General features: G+C 42.9%; 1 protein-coding gene across 5 annotated transcripts in view; it reads left to right on the top strand.

The window, feature by feature from the left end:
- diaph2 (diaphanous-related formin 2) overlaps positions 1-17,802 on the top strand; it is a 759,144-nt gene that overhangs the window by 166,164 nt on the left and 575,178 nt on the right. For all 5 annotated transcript variants that reach the window (XM_045717986.1, XM_045717985.1, XM_014199083.2 and 2 more), the window contains one exon: positions 16,019-16,158. In XM_045717986.1, the coding sequence (XP_045573942.1) occupies positions 16,019-16,158 (140 nt within the window). The remainder of the gene's footprint in view (positions 1-16,018; positions 16,159-17,802) is intronic.

The raw sequence follows: 17,802 nt of genomic DNA on the forward strand, positions 1-17,802 counted from the left end.
GTCCCCCCCCCACCTTCTGCATGCCTGTCACTCAACCCCTAATGAGGATGAAATTAAGGAAGAATATAATTCCACTTGGCTTTGATACTGCTTGATGTGCACTAATTGCGACAGATTGTATCTGTATTATTTTTCGTAAGATCAGTGGGGAGCTCTGGTAACTTTCATTAATCACACACACAAAGATGAGGTAATTAGATGTTTCATTATTCCCCCACTTTTTCTGGCATTTATTTAGTGAGACATAATGTTAATATGATTCAATTCATTATTACACAACCACTACCGAATGTAGCTATTATGCTTTCAGCTCACATTGTGGCTTCACTCTGGCTTCGCTCTGTTGACATTGTGGCTTCGCTCTGTTGACATTGTGGCTCCGCTCTGTTGACATTGTGGCTTCGCTCTGTTGACATTGTGGCTTCGCTCTATTGACATTGTGGCTTCGCTCTGTTGACATTGTGGCTTCGCTCTGTTGACATTGTGGCTTCGTTCTGTTGACATTGTGGCTTCGTTCTGTTGACATTGTGGCTTCGTTCTGTTGACATTGTGGCTTCGTTCTGTTGACATTGTGCACATTGTGGCTTCGCCCTGTTGACATTGTGGCTTCGTTCTGTTGACATTGTGCACATTGTGGCTTCGCCCTGTTGACGTGGCTTCGCTCTGTTGACATTGTGGCTTCGCTCTGTTGATGTTGTGCACATTGTGGCCTCGCTCTGTTGACATTGTGGCTTCGCTCTGTTGACATTGTGGCTTCGCTCTGTTGACGTTGTGCACATTGTGGCTCCGCTCTGTTGACATTGTGGCTTCGCTCTGTTGACATTGTGGCTTCGCTCTGTTGACATTGTGGCTTCGCTCTGTTGACATTGTGGCTTCGCTCTGTTGACATTGTGGCTTCGCTCTGTTGACATTGTGCACATTGTGGCTCCGCTCTGTTGACATTGTGGCTTCGCTCTGTTGACATTGTGGCTTCGCTCTGTTGACATTGTGGCTTCGCTCTGTTGACATTGTGGCTTCGCTCTGTTGACATTGTGGCTTCGCTCTGTTGACATTGTGGCTTTGCTCTGTTGACGTTGTGCACATTGTGGCTTCGCTCTGTTGACATTGTGGCTTCGTTCTGTTGACATTGTGGCTTCGTTCTGTTGACATTGTGCACATTGTGGCTTCGCCCTGTTGACATTGTGGCTTCGCTCTGTTGACATTGTGGCTTCGTTCTGTTGACATTGTGGCTTCGCTCTGTTGACATTGTGGCTTCGCTCTGTTGACATTGTGGCTTCGCTCTGTTGACATTGTGGCTTCGCTCTATTGACATTGTGGCTTCGTTCTGTTGACATTGTGGCTTCGCTCTGTTGACATTGTGGCTTCGCTCTGTTGACATTGTGGCTTCGCCCTGTTGACATTGTGGCTTCGCTCTGTTGACATTGTGGCTTCGCTCTGTTGACATTGTGCACATTGTGGCTTTGCTCTGTTGACATTGTGGCTTCGCTCTGTTGACATTGTGCACATTGTGGCTTCGCCCTGTTGACATTGTGGCTTCGCTCTGTTGACATTGTGGCTTCGCTCTGTTGACGTTGTGCACATTGTGGCTTCGCTCTGTTGACATTGTGGCTTCGCTCTGTTGACGTTGTGCACATTGTGGCCTCGCTCTGTTGACATTGTGGCTTCGCTCTGTTGACATTGTGGCTTCGCTCTGTTGACGTTGTGCACATTGTGGCTTCGCTCTGTTGACATTGTGGCTTCGCTCTGTTGACATTGTGGCTTCGCTCTGTTGACATTGTGGCTTCGCTCTGTTGACATTGTGGCTTCGCTCTGTTGACATTGTGGCTTCGCTCTGTTGACATTGTGGCTTCGCTCTGTTGACGTTGTGCACATTGTGGCCTCGCTCTGTTGACATTGTGGCTTCGCTCTGTTGACATTGTGGCTTCGCTCTGTTGACGTTGTGCACATTGTGGCTTCGCTCTGTTGACATTGTGGCTTCGCTCTGTTGACATTGTGGCTTCGCTCTGTTGACATTGTGGCTTCGCTCTGTTGACATTGTGGCTTCGCTCTGTTGACGTTGTGCACATTGTGGCTTCGCTCTGTTGACGTTGTGCACATTGTGGCTTCGCTCTGTTGACGTTGTGGCTTCGTTCTGTTGACATTGTGGCTTCGCTCTGTTGACATTGTGGCTTCGCTCTGTTGACATTGTGGCTTCGTTCTGTTGACATTGTGGCTTCGTTCTGTTGACATTGTGGCTTCGTTCTGTTGACATTGTGCACATTGTGGCTTCGCCCTGTTGACATTGTGGCTTCGCTCTGTTGACATTGTGGCTTCGCTCTGTTGACATTGTGCACATTGTGGCTTCGCTCTGTTGACATTGTGGCTTCGCTCTGTTGACATTGTGGCTTCGTTCTGTTGACATTGTGGCTTCGCTCTGTTGACATTGTGCACATTGTGGCTTCGCTCTGTTGACATTGTGGCTTCGCTCTGTTGACATTGTGGCTTCGCTCTGTTGACATTGTGGCTTCGTTCTGTTGACATTGTGGCTTCGTTCTGTTGACATTGTGCACATTGTGGCTTCGCCCTGTTGACATTGTGGCTTCATTCTGTTGACATTGTGGCTTCGCTCTGTTGACATTGTGCACATTGTGGCTTCGCTCTGTTGACATTGTGCACATTGTGGCTTCGCTCTGTTGACATTGTGCACATTGTGGCTTCGCTCTGTTGACATTGTGCACATTGTGGCTTCACACTGTTCCACTGTGCCTTCGGTTCCTCCTTTGAGTCACACAGTTACGATAGTGTGTTTGTTGAAAAGTGTCGGTCTCTCTCTTTCAATCACATGGAGCACAACAAGATATTAAATCACCTCTTGCCTGATAATTATTTTGTTTTGTCACAAGTTTGGGTGTTAAAATGTATACAGACACACACATAAATGTAAAAAAGTCCTAATAACAGTGGCAGGTTATCTGATTAGACAAATTGAGATGACACTTTAACAATTTAACAGGATCATTCTGGCACTGTGACCTCACACTGAGATGAATTACGCTGAGATGAATTACGCTGAGATGAATTACACTGAGATGAATAACACTGAGATGAATAACACTGAGATGAATAACACTGAGATGAATTACACTGAGATGAATTACACTGAGATGAATTACATGGTGTTGCACTACTATCAGCTACTCCTATCGGCTCCTAATTATGCCCTTCCTGTACACATCAGAGACGGACAAGAGGCAGACAAGCAGAGATGAAGATAGAGGCAGGGAGAGAGACGAAGCAAGTGGCAGAGAGAGAGAGGGAGAAAGGCAGGGTGAGATGGGCAGGGAGTGTGAGTGGCAGGAGGGAGAGGCAGGGAGAGAGGCAGGCAGTGAAAGAGCCAAGGACAGAGGCAGAGAGAGAGGCTGAGAAAAAGAGGCATCTCCCGATGCGCTGTTCCAGACACTAGGCCCTCCCCACTGCTTCTCAGTGAGTTGACAAAGAGCTTGAATAATGTATCTATCACTCTTGTTGAGTGGGGGACCGGGCGGCGGTGGAGGCTGCCAGCTTGTTATTGTCTCATTACAGGTGAAGATGACATGTGGAGGTGCAACCTGCCTTGGCATGCACTTCCTCTCCTTTTGCCCCGGTTTCAGGCACCTCACACTGGTTGAGGAGAACCAGAGGGATGAATAGCAATACTGTAGAGTAATAAAGTGAGGTAGAGATGGAAAGATGGGCGAAGAGAGAGGGGGGGAGAAAAACACCAGCCATGTTCCCTCTATCCCCCAAATGAAATTGACAGGCTCGCTGAGGTAATTGCTCCCCAGTACTATTTTCTTTGGCAGGAAATACTGTTATCGACGAATGCGGGATTCAATAAGGGCAGGAGATGAGGCTGTTTCAGCTGTGGTCAAAAGGCCTTGTATCTGTCCTCTAGCCATCGGGTTTGTCATGCTCCTCCGCCTCTCCATCCCTCTCTCCATCTCTTGCTCCGTCTTCTTCTCTGTCTCTCCCTTTCTATTCCTCTTTTTTCCCCATCTCTCCTTCTCCCTCTCAATCCTTCTCTCCCTCCCTCTCTGGGGTCTCTTTTGTCCATTTGCCTATGTTTCCTGGGCCTGAAGGGGAAACTCAATTATCCAGTAGCCTGGTTGATATCGCTGGATGCCCTCATGATTGGTGCGGTGTGGTGGTGGTAATGTTGATATCATCCCAACGGATTGATTTGGGCCAGGGTCATTAAGCAACCTATTATGGCCTGTGTCTTTGGTTTCCAAGAGGTAAAGGTCAACGGATAGGGAAACCAGAGCCGTAGACTTTCTGTACAGAGCGGTCAGCCTGATGGGAATTGCTGTGAGGAAGAAAAAAAAAATCTAGAAAATAAACTGTGTACAAAACATTAGGAACACCATCCTAATATTGCGTGGCAACCCCCTTTACCCTCAGAACAGCCTCGATTTGTCGGGGCATGGACTACAAGGTGTCAAAAGCATACCACAGGGATGCTGGCTGATGTTGACTCGAATGCTTCCCAGTTGTGTCAAGTTTGCTGGATGTCCTTTGGGTAGTGGACCATTCATGATACACACAGGAAACTGTTGAGTGTGAAAAACCCAGCAGCTTTGCAGTTCTTGACACACTCATACCGGTTCGCCTGGCACTTACTCCCATACCATGTCTCAATTGTCTCCAGGCTTAAAAATAATTAATTGGCCTGTCTCCTCCCCTTCATCTACACTGATTGAAGTGGATTTAACAGGTGACATCAATAAGGGATCATAGCTTTCACCTGGTCAGTCCATGTCATGTAAAGAACAGGTGTTCCTAATGTTTTGTACACTCAGTGTATATGTGCTTTTTCCCCTCCGCAATGTTTTATTCAAGATGTGATGTAAACAAATGTAATGGCAGACATGGTCTCTTCTAAAGAAAATTATGTGTTTGACATCATGTGTGTCACACATGCATACGTACGACTGGAATACACACGTCATTAATCTCAACTGGAATACACACGTCATTATTCTCAACTGGAATACACACGTCATTAATCTCAACTGGAATACACACGTCATTATTCTCAACTGGAATACACACGTCATTATTCTCAACTGGAATACACACGTCATTATTCTCAACTGGAATACACACGTCATTATTCTCAACTGGAATACACACGTCATTATTCTCAACTGGAATACACACGTCATTATTCTCAACTGGAATACACACGTCATTATTCTCAACTGGAATACACACGTCATTATTCTCAACTGGAATACACACGTCATTATTCTCAACTGGAATACACACGTCATTATTCTCAACTGGAATACACACTTCGTTGTTTATTCTGATCCCCATTAGCTTTTATAGAATCAAAAGCTATTCTTCCTGGAGTCCACACAAAAACAGAAAATATGACAAGTAAGTAACAAAACACTGATACTAGGGCTGACCCTAATTAGTCAGCTGGTCAATAGGTTGTTGGTTGACCAAAATGTATTTATTTCGAGCAGTAGCAAATTTTTTTTAAATATATATATATATATATATATATATACTACCGTTCAAAAGTTTGGGGTCACTTAGAAATGTCCTTGTTTTTGAAAGAAAAGCACATTTTCGTCCATTAAAATAACATCAAATTGATCAGAAACACAGTGTAGACATTGTTAATGTTGTGAATGACTATTGTAGCTGGAAACGGCACATTGTTATTGGAATATCTACATAGGCGTACAGAGGCCCATTATCAGCAACCATCACTCCTGTGTTCCAATGGCACGTTGAGTTAGGTAATCCAAGTTTATCATTTTAAAAGGCTAATTGATCATTAGAAAATCCTTTTGCAATTATGTTAGCACAGCTGAAAACTGTTGTACTGATTAAAGACGCAATAAAACTGGCCTTCTTTATACTAGTTGAGTATCTGGAGCATCAGCGTTTGTGGGTTACAGCCTCAAAATGGCCAGAAACAAGGAGCTTTCTTCTGAAACTCGTCAGGCTATTCTTGTTCTGAGAAATTAAGGCTATTCCATGCGAGAAATTGCCAAGAAACTGAAGATCTCGTACCACGCTGTGTACTACTCCTTTCAAAGAACTGCGCAAACTGGCCCTAACCAGAATAGAAAGAGGAGTGGGAGGCCCCGGCGCAAAACTGAACAAGAGGACAAGTACATAAGTGTGTCTAGTTTGAGAAACAAACGCCTCTCAAGTCCTCAACTGGCAGCATCATTAAATAGTACCCGCAAAACACCAGTCTCAACGTCAACAGTGAAGAGGCGACTTCGGGATGCTACCCTTCTAGGTGCTCATGTGGGGATCTGATAGTATTTCTGATTGGCTTAACGCACCACCACTAATGAGCTGTGAAGCTACTCAAAGTAATGTTTTCTTCACCTCAGACAGGAAGCAAACAGTCTTTTTTTAAATCCATTGAGAATGACAATAGTTTCTCAATGAATTAGAAAAATATTTCCAGCTCTCTCCCTTTCGATAACCACTCAGCGTGAAAAGGAAAAATGTCATGGTCTGATCCAGTGGAAACATCATAAAATAGGTCTACCTGATGAGCTCTTATCCCTTGCGAAAAATAGCCTACAGCTGTGTCTGTCTCGAGCTCACTGGAGCAGGGAACTCTGAGGGCCCAGAATATTTTATACAATGTTGCTAGAGCAAGCTTCGGGCTGGACCCAAGTTGATAGTTGATACAATGTTTCAAGTTCATTGCAGACAGGCCACACGTAGCCAATGTGATATTTATTTTTGTCAGGATATTTTCTACCTCCATGCTACAATGTTTTTATTTGTTGGCTTTATTTAGATTATTTTAAATACAGTAGTTGGCAATAGAAGTTTAGGTTTGTATAATTTTCATTTAGATTTGGACAGAATTTTGATTAACCACATGACAATGGTCTTTATATAAGAAAACATTATTATAATTTAAATGAAACTGTTCCTCGAAAATGTGCACATGAAAACCATAACTGGCACGCATGTCGGTAGATATTGTAAGATAAATTGGCATTCAACATGAGAAAGGTTGCCGACTCCTCCTGTAGCTTATTACCGGCAACTTCAGGAGAGTAATGGCACAATCTGCGAAAGCCAGCAGGAGTGGGAGGAGAATGGTCAGGTTAAGGTTTCTTTCTTCTGGTTATCTTGATCTCTGGCTCCCTCTTGAGTCATTTGTGTCTTATTTCATCAATTAGCATCAGACAAGCATGTAGTTGATTTTATTAAAACACATAGGGTGTATCTATATATGGAAAAATACACCAATCAATTGGTCAAAAGAACAGACGACTTTCGGTCGACCAAGATTTTTTTTGTCGGGATAGCCCTAATTGATAGACAAGGACAGTGCCACACATATTCAATACAAAATAATTATAACACAAACAATAGAACCCAAAAAATGTGTTTTTGTTTGTGTCTGTGTGTGTGCGTTTGTCCCCTCACAGTCCCTGCGGTTCCATGAGATGTTGTTAAATCCATTTTATAAAGATAATTTTGCTGTTTGCTTGAGCAACTGGAGATGGAAGGGACTTCCATGCGATCATGGCTCTCTATAATACTGTGTCCCATGATTTTTTTTGGACCTGTCTTGTGGGGTATGAATGGGTGTCTGAGCTGAATGTTATCTGGAATCTGGAATTTTCATCACAGTAATTCTCATAAAAACCAGAGACGCAGTTACTCTCTGGTCAACCCTCAACCAGGAAAGACTGGCATGTATGTTGTTGATGTTAGTTTTGTATGTGCAGTTAAGGGAAAGGCGTGATGCTCTGTTTTAAACCAGCTGCAGCTTTGCTAGGTCTTTCTTTGCTGCACTTGATCATATTACCAGACAGTGATGAAGATAGGACAAGACCAGAGCCTCTGAACAATTAGTACAGTTGATTTTTATAACAGACAATACCCTCCCCATCTTCACAGCAACTGTGTTAATATGATATGGCCATGATAATTGACCATCCAATGTTATACCTAGGAGTTTAGCATCCTCAACTTGCTCAATGGTCACACACTTTATGCACAACTCCAGTTGAGGTTTAGGTCTTAGAGAATGTTTTGAACCAACTACAATGCTTTTAGTTTTAGATGTTTTTAAGACTAGTTTATTATTAATAACCTTTTTTTATACTGACTAACTTCTTATTTAGAATTTCAGTGCGCTCACTGGCTTTGGATGGTGAAATATACAGAGTGTGGAATCATCCACATACATAGTCATTCTAACTTCTTGTAAGACCAGTGGCAAATCATTTGTAAAAATAGAGAAGAGTAACGGCCCAAGTCTACTGCCCTGAGGGACACCACACTGTACATACAGTGAGCTCCAAAAGTATTGGGACAGTAACCATTTTTGTTGTTGTTTTGGCTATGTACTCCAGCACTTTGGATTTGAAATGATATAATGACTGTGAGGTTAACGTGCAAACTGGCAGCTTTAATTTGAGGGTATCTGTATCCATATCAGGTGAACTGTGTAAACATTACAGCACTTTTAGGGGACCAACATTATTGGACGAATTTACTTATGTGTATCAAAGTAGTCAAAAGTTTAGTATTTGGTCCCATATTCATAGCACGGAATGATTACATTTCATCAAGCTTGTGACTCTACAAACTTGTTGGATGTATTTGCTGTTTGTTTTGGTCTTGTTTCAGATTATTTTGTGCCCATAGAAATGAATGGTAAATTATGTTTTGTCATTTTAGTTACTTTTTATTGTAAATAAGAATAGAACATGTGTCTAAACACTTCTACATTAATGTGGATGCTACCATGATTATGGATAGTCCTGAATGAATCTTCAATAATGATGAGTGACAAAGTTAGACGCACAAGTATCATACCCCCCCAATAATGCTAACCTCCCCTGTTATTGTAATGGTGAGAGGTTAGCATGTCTTGGGGGTATTTATGCATCTGTAACTTGTGTGAAACATACAAACACTTTGGGTTTGCTTTGAGCAGAGGTCCAGGTGTATTGGAGAAAGGGAGAGGTTACAGGTAAAGAAATACAGTTGTAAACTGAGGGTTGACTACAGATGTGAAGATTTATTCAGTTCTAAATGGGAACTTGCTATCAATTAAAAAAGGTCTAGAAAGACCTTAGCATGGGAGAGATATAGGGCCAAGAGTCATGGGAAGAGGTCCCAGAAAGAGAGAGCACTTTGGGGTTATTCCAATCCAGAGTAATGAGTAGGCTGATTACCTTTCCAAGTGGCCTGATAACGTCTATTAGTCAGTCAGGTAAGCGCACAGCCAGTCATGTCAGTGCCCTCCACATTTCCAGAACAGCAAGAGGACAAAGATGAATTGAGTGCAGAGATCAATAAGAATTAAATCAAGGCAGAGAGCTGGTGTGAGAATAAATAAATAGAGAAAGAGAGAGAGCAGAATCAGTAAAAGAAAGGAAGAGTAGACAGGGAATTAGATTTTACAGGATGAATAATGTACATGTAAGTGCAGATAATTTGAGTTTGCATAAAATCTTTCCTTTTATTTAAGCAGCTCTGCTAACTTCCCAGCAAGGGTGGTAGTGTTTAAGTCAGGCAGAATGTCTGTGGAGGAAGTCATGTAAGTGATGCAACAAAACAATTCAAACATCTAATCACACTATTGGACAATATTGGATGATGATAGATTGCATATTGCGATCTGGAGGATAATATGATCGATTACATACTGTACATGGATTCGTAGAAGCAGGGTTTCTTTAACCTTTAAATTATTTATAGCTATGCTACTTTTTGTTTGATGTTGTTTTATATATACGCTGTACAAAACATTAGGACCGCCTTCCTAATATTGAGTTTTGCCCTCAGAACAGCCTCAATTAATCTGGACGTCGACTCTACAAGGTGTTGAAAACCTTTCCGCTCCACAGGGATGCTGGCCCCTGTTGACTCCAATGCTTCTCACTGTTGAATCAAGCTGGCTGGATGTGCTTTGGGAGGTGGACCATTCTTGATACACACGGGAAAGTGTTGAGCATGAAAAACCCAGCAGCGTTGCAGTTCTTTACACACGTGCACCTGGCACCTACTACCATACCCTGTTCAAAAGCACTTAAAAATGTTTTGTCTTGCCCATTGACCCTCTGAATGGCACACATCCACAATCCATGTCTCAGTTGTCTCAAGGCTTGAAAATCCTTCTTTAACCTGTCTCCTCCCCTTCATCTACACTGATTGAAGTAGATTTAACAAGTTTTATCAATAAGGGATCATAGCTTTCACCTGGTCAGTCTGTCATGGAAAGAGCAGGTGTTTGTACATGGATATGTTTGGTCAGTATTGCATATATATATATATATATGTATGTGTATATATATGTGTGTATATATATATATATATATATATATGTGTGTATATATATATATATATATATATGTATGTGTGTGTGTATATATATATATATATATATATATATATATATATATACACACACATATACACATATACACACACATATATATACACATTATATATATATGTATCTATATATATATATATATGTGTGTGTGTGTGTGTGTATGTTTGTATGTTGTGCAATACTGACCAAACATATCCTTTCACCATAACAAGAATCCCACCCTGAGCTTAGATGTTTTTTTCTCCACAATGTCATTAGCTCGCTGATGTCCTTCCTTCCTCTCACATAGACAAGACAGATTCTTTCTCTTTGATTCTGCCATGCGGGAGACGGCTACCAGACCTCTCTTCCCTCCAGATGAAAGAAGCAGCTTATTATCCCCAAACTGCCTATTAGTGCAACATGCTTGGTGTGGAACCGGCAAAGTCCTGAGATGAACAGATTCAAGATCATTCAACTGCAATCGAGACATTTATGATACTGTTTCTTCACCCGGTTTCCACCCCCATTAATTCAGTTCTACTTGTAACTGGGTTAGGTTGATCTGCCACCTTTTGGGCTCCCGAGTGACGTAGCGATCTAAGGCACTGCATCTCAGTACAAGAGGCGTCACTATAGAACCTGGTTCGAATCCAGGCTGTATCACGTCTGGCCGTGATTGGGAGTCCCACAGGGTGGCACACAATTGGCCCAGCGTCGTCGGGTTTTGGCCGGAGTAGGCTGTCATTGTAAATAAGAATTTGTTCTTAACTGACTTGCCTAGTTAAATAAAGGTTAAATAGAAAATAAATAAAAATAAAAACATAGTCCTTGTTTTTGTCCCAACTTTGGCTGGGAGGTTGTTTTTCTCAGGATGTGACGAATAAAACAATGTCTATCTGAAAGAATACCATCTACAATACCACCCTCTGTCAGGTAATCTGACAAGGTGATTTACAAGAATGGAATTCAATGTAATTTTTGTTTTTTTCATTGCATAATTTTTCACATGACAAATGTGAGGGAGTAGAAGAACAGAGATTGGAACGACAGAACTCACTATTTATTTGTCTTGGCTTTTGTCCTAGATTTAGATACTGGTGGGAGTGAATACTGTGCTATTCAGTCGTCTTGGGTTTAGATACAGGTGGGAGTGTATACCGTGCTATTCAGTCGTCTTGGGTTTAGATACTGGTGGGAGTGAATACCGTGCTATTCAGTCATCTTGGGTTTAGATACTGGTGGGAGTGAATACCGTGCTATTCAGTCGTCTTGGGTTTAGATACTGGTGGGAGTGTATACCGTGCTATTCAGTCATCTTGGGTTTAGATACTGGTGGGAGTGAATACCGTGCTATTCAGTCGTCTTGGGTTTAGATACTGGTGGGAGTGTATACCGTGCTATTCATTTGTCTTGGGTTTAGATACTGGTGGGAGTGTATACCGTGCTATTCATTTGTCTTGGGTTTAGATACTGGTGGGAGTGAATACCGTGCTATTCAGTCGTCTAGGCAGGTAAAACAAATTGCTCTGAACAGTTGGGGGAAAGTCATGACTAAACCAGTCTAGGCTTGTTTACCGAAAGAGAAGGGGGACTGTTTGGACAGGCCCTGTAATATACATGATAGACTCAGTGATTAGTTTTTTGTTTACCCATACACAATTCAGTCACCAGTCCTGGCTGCGCTCCTTCCCGCAGTCATCTTTTGACCACAGACATGTTGTTTTAGATATGAGGCATCGACTCATCAGCTATTTCACAGTAGCTCTACAACAGTGAAACCCAATCAAACCGACAGTATTTTGTAGCGGTATGTTCATGCGAGATGAAACAGTGTCTGTCTGTCTTTGCCAGCTGCAGGGAGGGTCTTTGTGCAACATGTTCCAGCCTCTCTTTTGGAGGTTCTACACAGGAATCCATTTAGAGGAAGCATGGCCACTAGTGATCAGCATGCATGTTAGTCGGGAGGGTTGGCGGCACCCTGTGGGATAGACCTCCGTGTCAGTTCAGCCTTAGCTGATTGAGGGAAGTCAGAACACATCCGGAGCATCCCTATCCCCGTTCCCTATCCCCGTTCCCTATCCCAGTTCCTATCCCCATTCATATCCCTCACTCTGAATACAGCAATGGAAGGCAAAGTTTTGGCTCCCCTTCATGGTAGCACCACTGGAAGATTGTCAATGACATTACCCTGTTTACCATGTCAATTATGGATCAAATCACTGTGATCCGCCCAAAAAATTGCTAAATTTACTTTGCCTGTTTCCTGTATTTGATAAAGGCTAGTTGTCGTGTCTTTGGCATCATTAAACTGAAGACTTATTTTTATCAAAAAGTCTCTGTAATTATTATTACGTGACTAAACTAACTTAATCATGTAACTGTAATTAACTAGGAAGTCGAGGCACCAAGGAAAATATTCAGATTACAAAGTTATAATTTTCCTAATATAACTTTCAGATATTTTAATATCTGATCAATTAGTCTTCTGATTAATGAATTATTCTTTACCTCACGTTAGTCTCATTCCACACGTCATAAATTGTTGGTTATCTGCATGAACCGAGGCTTCACTATGAGTTATCCATACATCAATTGTCTTAAAATCATTTATTTACTACCTAAATAATCACAGAAATGCACAAACAAACAGTAGATATAGTTACAAGGAAATGATAGCGGATGTGGGCTAAACCGGCATCGCAGCTTGGTGGACAAAAGGGAAGTGGGGGTCGACTGAGATAAAAGACACAAAGTTCATAATTATAACAATTGAAATGCTAATCCTTTGCACATGAACGCTCACTCATTTGGGAATAATTGCAATCAATATATATATATTTACGCTCAGTGTGTCGTCCTGATCTCTGTTGGAAAGTTTGTCTGCCCTCTCTCTCTCACTGCCGTGGTTAGAATGGATAGTTCAGAGTAACATTCAGCAATGTCGTTATAGAATAGGTGTTTCGGCGGTTGTCAGTCTTCGCGTTCAGTGATACCGAATTCTAGCTGCAGACTAGTAATTAGTATCAAAGATTGGTTTTATTCTGTCGGTTTTGAGTCTCAGAGTTAACCACGTGGTATGGTTAAGAATTCAGCAATGGGCTCAAACCTTAGCCCTCTTGTAATTGAGAGAAGCATGGTCCAAAGATAAATTCCCAAGGTGGGTGTTATATTCGGGAGAGCAGAAAGGGGCGGTCCCACGACGCCAGATCAATGTCTGTGCTCATCGGGCGGGCCTCTGATTTAGTTAAACTCCAAAGGGAATTGGAGTTTCCTTCATTAAACAGTCAAAAATCACATTACATAATTTCACAAATAGTTTCATCTTTACTCATTCATCCCATACAACAATTAGATGCAAGCCCCAGAACCGAGACGCTTGTGTAAACAGGGTTATGGTAATGGGGCTGAATTGTCTTTCATGAGTTTCACAAAATTGTACCAAACGGACCAGTTCGTAGCTGGCTACTTCATCAACCTTTTATACATTCTCCAGAACATGAATATTGTTCAGTTCTCATGTTCTGTGAGGTGGAAGAAGTTCCCTTGTTCTCTCTATGAAAATTCACTCTCTCTCTATACTGTCTGGCCATGAGGAAGAATCTCCTCCAGGAATTTTTGACCTGCCTAACAGCAGCCTGGGTGTAGGAGAGAGAGAGAGAGAGAGAGAGAGAGAGAGAGAGAGGGGAATGGTGCAGAGAGGGGGGGATGGTACTAATTTTACATGGGAGTTGAGCGTGGGTGAATGTGGGTGGCCACAAACAGTATCGAAACTCGTCAAAAAAAGAAACGTCCTCTCACTGTCAACTGCGTTTATTTTCAGCAAACTTAACGTGTAAATATTTATATGAACATAAGATTCAACAACTGAGACATAAACTGAACAAGTTCCACAGACATGTGACTAACAGAAATGGAATAATGAGTCCCTGAACGAAGGGGGAATCAAAATCAAAAGTAACACTCAGTATCTGGTGTGGTCACCAGCTGCTTTAAGTACTGCAGTGCATCTCCTCCTCATGGACTGCACCAGATTTGCCAGTTCTTGCTGTGAGATGTTACCCCACTCTCCCACCAAGGCACCTGCAAGTTCCCGGACATTTCTGGGGGGAATGGCCCTAGCCCTCACCCTCCGATCCAACAGGTCCCAGACGTGCTCAATGGGATTGAGATCTGGGCTCTTCGCTGGCCATGGCAGAACACTGACATTCCTGTCTTGCAGGAAATCAGGCACAGAACGAGCTGTATGGCTGGTGGCATTGTCATGCTGGAGGGTCATGTCAGGATGAGCCTGCAGGAAGGGTACCACCTGAGGGAGGAGGATGTCTTCCCTGTAACGCACAGTGTTGAGATTGCCTGCAATGACAACAAGCTCAGTCCGATGATGCTGTGACACACCGCCCAAGACCATGACGGACCCTCCACCTCCAAATCGTTCCTGCTCCAGAGTACAGGCCTCGGTGTAACGCTCATTCCTTCAACGATAAACGCGAATCCGACCATCACCTCTGGTGAGACAAAACCACGACTTGTCAATGAAGAACACATTTTGCCAGTCCTGTGTGGTCCAGCGAGGGTGGGTTTGTCTTGATGTCTGGTGAGGACTTGCCTTACAACAGGCCTACGAGCCCTCACTCCAGCCTCTCTCAGCCTATTGCGGACAGTCTAAGCACTGATGGAGGGATTGTGCCTTCCTGGTGTAACTCGGGCAGTTGTTGTTGCCATCCTGTACCTGTCCCGCAGGTGTGACGTTCGGATGTACCGATCCTATGCAGGTGTTGTTACACGTGGTCTGGCACTGCGAGGATGATCAGCTGTCCGTCCGGTCTCCCTGTAGCACTGTCTTAAGCGTCTCACAGTACGGACATTGCAATTTATTTCCCAGGCCACATCTGCAGTCCTCATGCCTCCTTGCAGCATGCCTAAGGCACGTTCACGCAGACAAGCAGGGACCCTGGGCATCTTTCTTTTGGTTTTTTTTACGGAGTCAGTAGAAAGGCCTCTTTAGTGTCCTAAGTTTTCATAACTGTGACCTTAATTGCCTACCGTCTGTCAGCTGTTAGTGTCTTAACGACCGTTCCACAGGTGCATGTTCATGAATTGTTTATGGTTCATTGAACAAGCATGGGAAACAGTGTTTAAACCCTTTACAATGAAGATCTGTGAAGTTATTTGGATTTTTACGAATTATCTTTGAAAGACAGGGTCCTGAAAAAGGACGTTTCTTTTTTTGCTGAGTTTAGAATGTACTAGTAGTCATTGTCATCTGCTGGAATCCACAGTGCTTTGATATGTTACTCCTGATGTGTGCTGTGAGGAGGTGTGATACCTGAGGATCCCATGGCCATGAACCCTTCCTCCTGTCACAAGCGATCATCTGGGCTTCAGCTTGATAAGATCCTAAATCCATAATGGCACCTACAACACTCCCAGCTAAAGGCTTTATTTTTTGTGATGCAGTTATCAAGATCAGTGGCTAAATAAAAGTTATGGGTTTCTCTGAGTTTCTATTTAAGACTTGTTTTCTTTCTGTTGATCTAGTTTTTGTAATAACTTTGGTATGTTTCCCTGTGTTACGATTGGCAACTATTTTCTGGTCAATGTTCAACAGAGTAATAAGACTACAGTTTTCGTAGTAAAATAATGAATCTCTTCTGTGTGTTTTCTCTGCAGGGAGGACTGAGGAACAGCAAGCATGAGTGTACACTATCATCACAGGAGTATGTCCACGAGCTGCGCTCTGGCATCACTGATGACAAGCTGCTGATCTGCCTGGAGTCCCTTCGTGTCTCTCTCACCAGTAACCCTGTCAGGTATGGTCCTTACTCTCTTACTGACTTAAGCCTCTTGATTCGTAGGTGGAACTTAAGGGCTCCACAGTGCAAAGTGCCCTTAAATGAACCTCCGTTCTGGCCAACCTGTTCCTCTGGTTATGTTCTACCCTCCTCATGGGGGAACATCTACTGACGTTCACTCAATTCTCAGTATAGTTCTGACAAAAAGTTTATCCAGACCTCATTTGCTTCATCTATTGCTGCGTTCACACAGGCAGCCCAATCCTGATATTTTTTCCACTAATTGGTCTATTGACCAATCAGACCAATCTCTGAAAAAGATCTGATGTGAAAAGATCTGATGTGATTGGTCAAAACACCAATTAGTGGTAAAAATATCAGAATTGGGCTGCCTGTGTGAACACAGAAGAAGTTGGCATCTGCTAGATACCTTCCATTGCTAATTGGATCTATGTCAGGAGATCTCTTAGGCTCTGATTCACACAGAGCGATGGACTTGGTTGAACCAGAATAGCCCATAGCATTGCCCATTTAAAACAAGCATAGAGTGGAAGCCCATAGCCTGTCATTCCATCACCACTCTATCCATTAGGTTGCAATAGATAGGAAGTCCCTCTTTTCCACATCAGAAAGCCAGCCATTCTCTGTCTCTGAGACCTTAATAAGCACGCTGGCCCTCACCATAAGATCGAGTGTCTTTAATATCTCTCCGTTTCCCCCATCACCAAGAGTGGCATTCGCTGCCCACAGCCCCCTATTTTTAATCTGTTTTGATAATAGTTCATGTTAAGATAATTCTCTTTTTCTCTCAGTCCTGTGCCCGTTTCTAGCAAGCTTTGATGGGCCCGTCACTCAACCATAATTAGGCCATGGCAACTGCGTTGTGGGAGCCTTTTTCCACCCACAAAGTTCTCATCTTCCGTTCTTGTAGATAGGGATGTTCAAATTTAATTTGGTCCCAACAGCCCGGAGGAACCCTCAATGACAGCCGAACACTCTCAATTATTCACCAAGCCCCACCGTCGAAGAGATGTTTTTTAATGTGTATCAATGAATGGTGCATATAAAGTGATTATCAGATGAGTGGCAGATCTTTTATGACCGACCCCCAATCTTCGGAGATGGCCCGGCAGTAGCCCCAGACGGCCATTTATTTGTTCTGGGAGATACAGCGGAGGCAATATCCTAGCATCCTAACAGCTTGGAAAACGACTAGGCTTTGGTGTGGTCTCACTGGAAAGATCATGCACACCCACAGAACAACACAACGTGCTCTGCACTCCAAAGCGATTAATAGATTTCTGCAGAAAATTCCCCCGCCCATCTTTCTCTCTGTGGCTGAGTAACCGTGTAGCTAGAAACCACAGTTAGAAATACAAGGTAAACAGCAAAACTTTGTTTTTCTCTTCCTTTGAAAAAACCCCACCAATGATGGATAAATACTCCACCTCAAGGTAACCTCCCAAGTTCTTGCTTTCATTAAGCTAAAGACGTATTTGTATTGTTTGGCTTTATCTGATAACAGAAAAACTGTTCCCAGACCTGCCTTTGTGCTGCTTACCTACTGTCTGCCTGCTCATTAATCAGGGGGAAATTGGCGTAAATCATTTCTGTTTGAAAAACCCACATAACGCTCCCTTTGCACCTTGCCGAGCTGTAAAG

This window comes from Salmo salar, chromosome ssa05, assembly GCF_905237065.1.
Source record: "Salmo salar chromosome ssa05, Ssal_v3.1, whole genome shotgun sequence".
Lineage (NCBI taxonomy): Eukaryota > Metazoa > Chordata > Actinopteri > Salmoniformes > Salmonidae > Salmo > Salmo salar.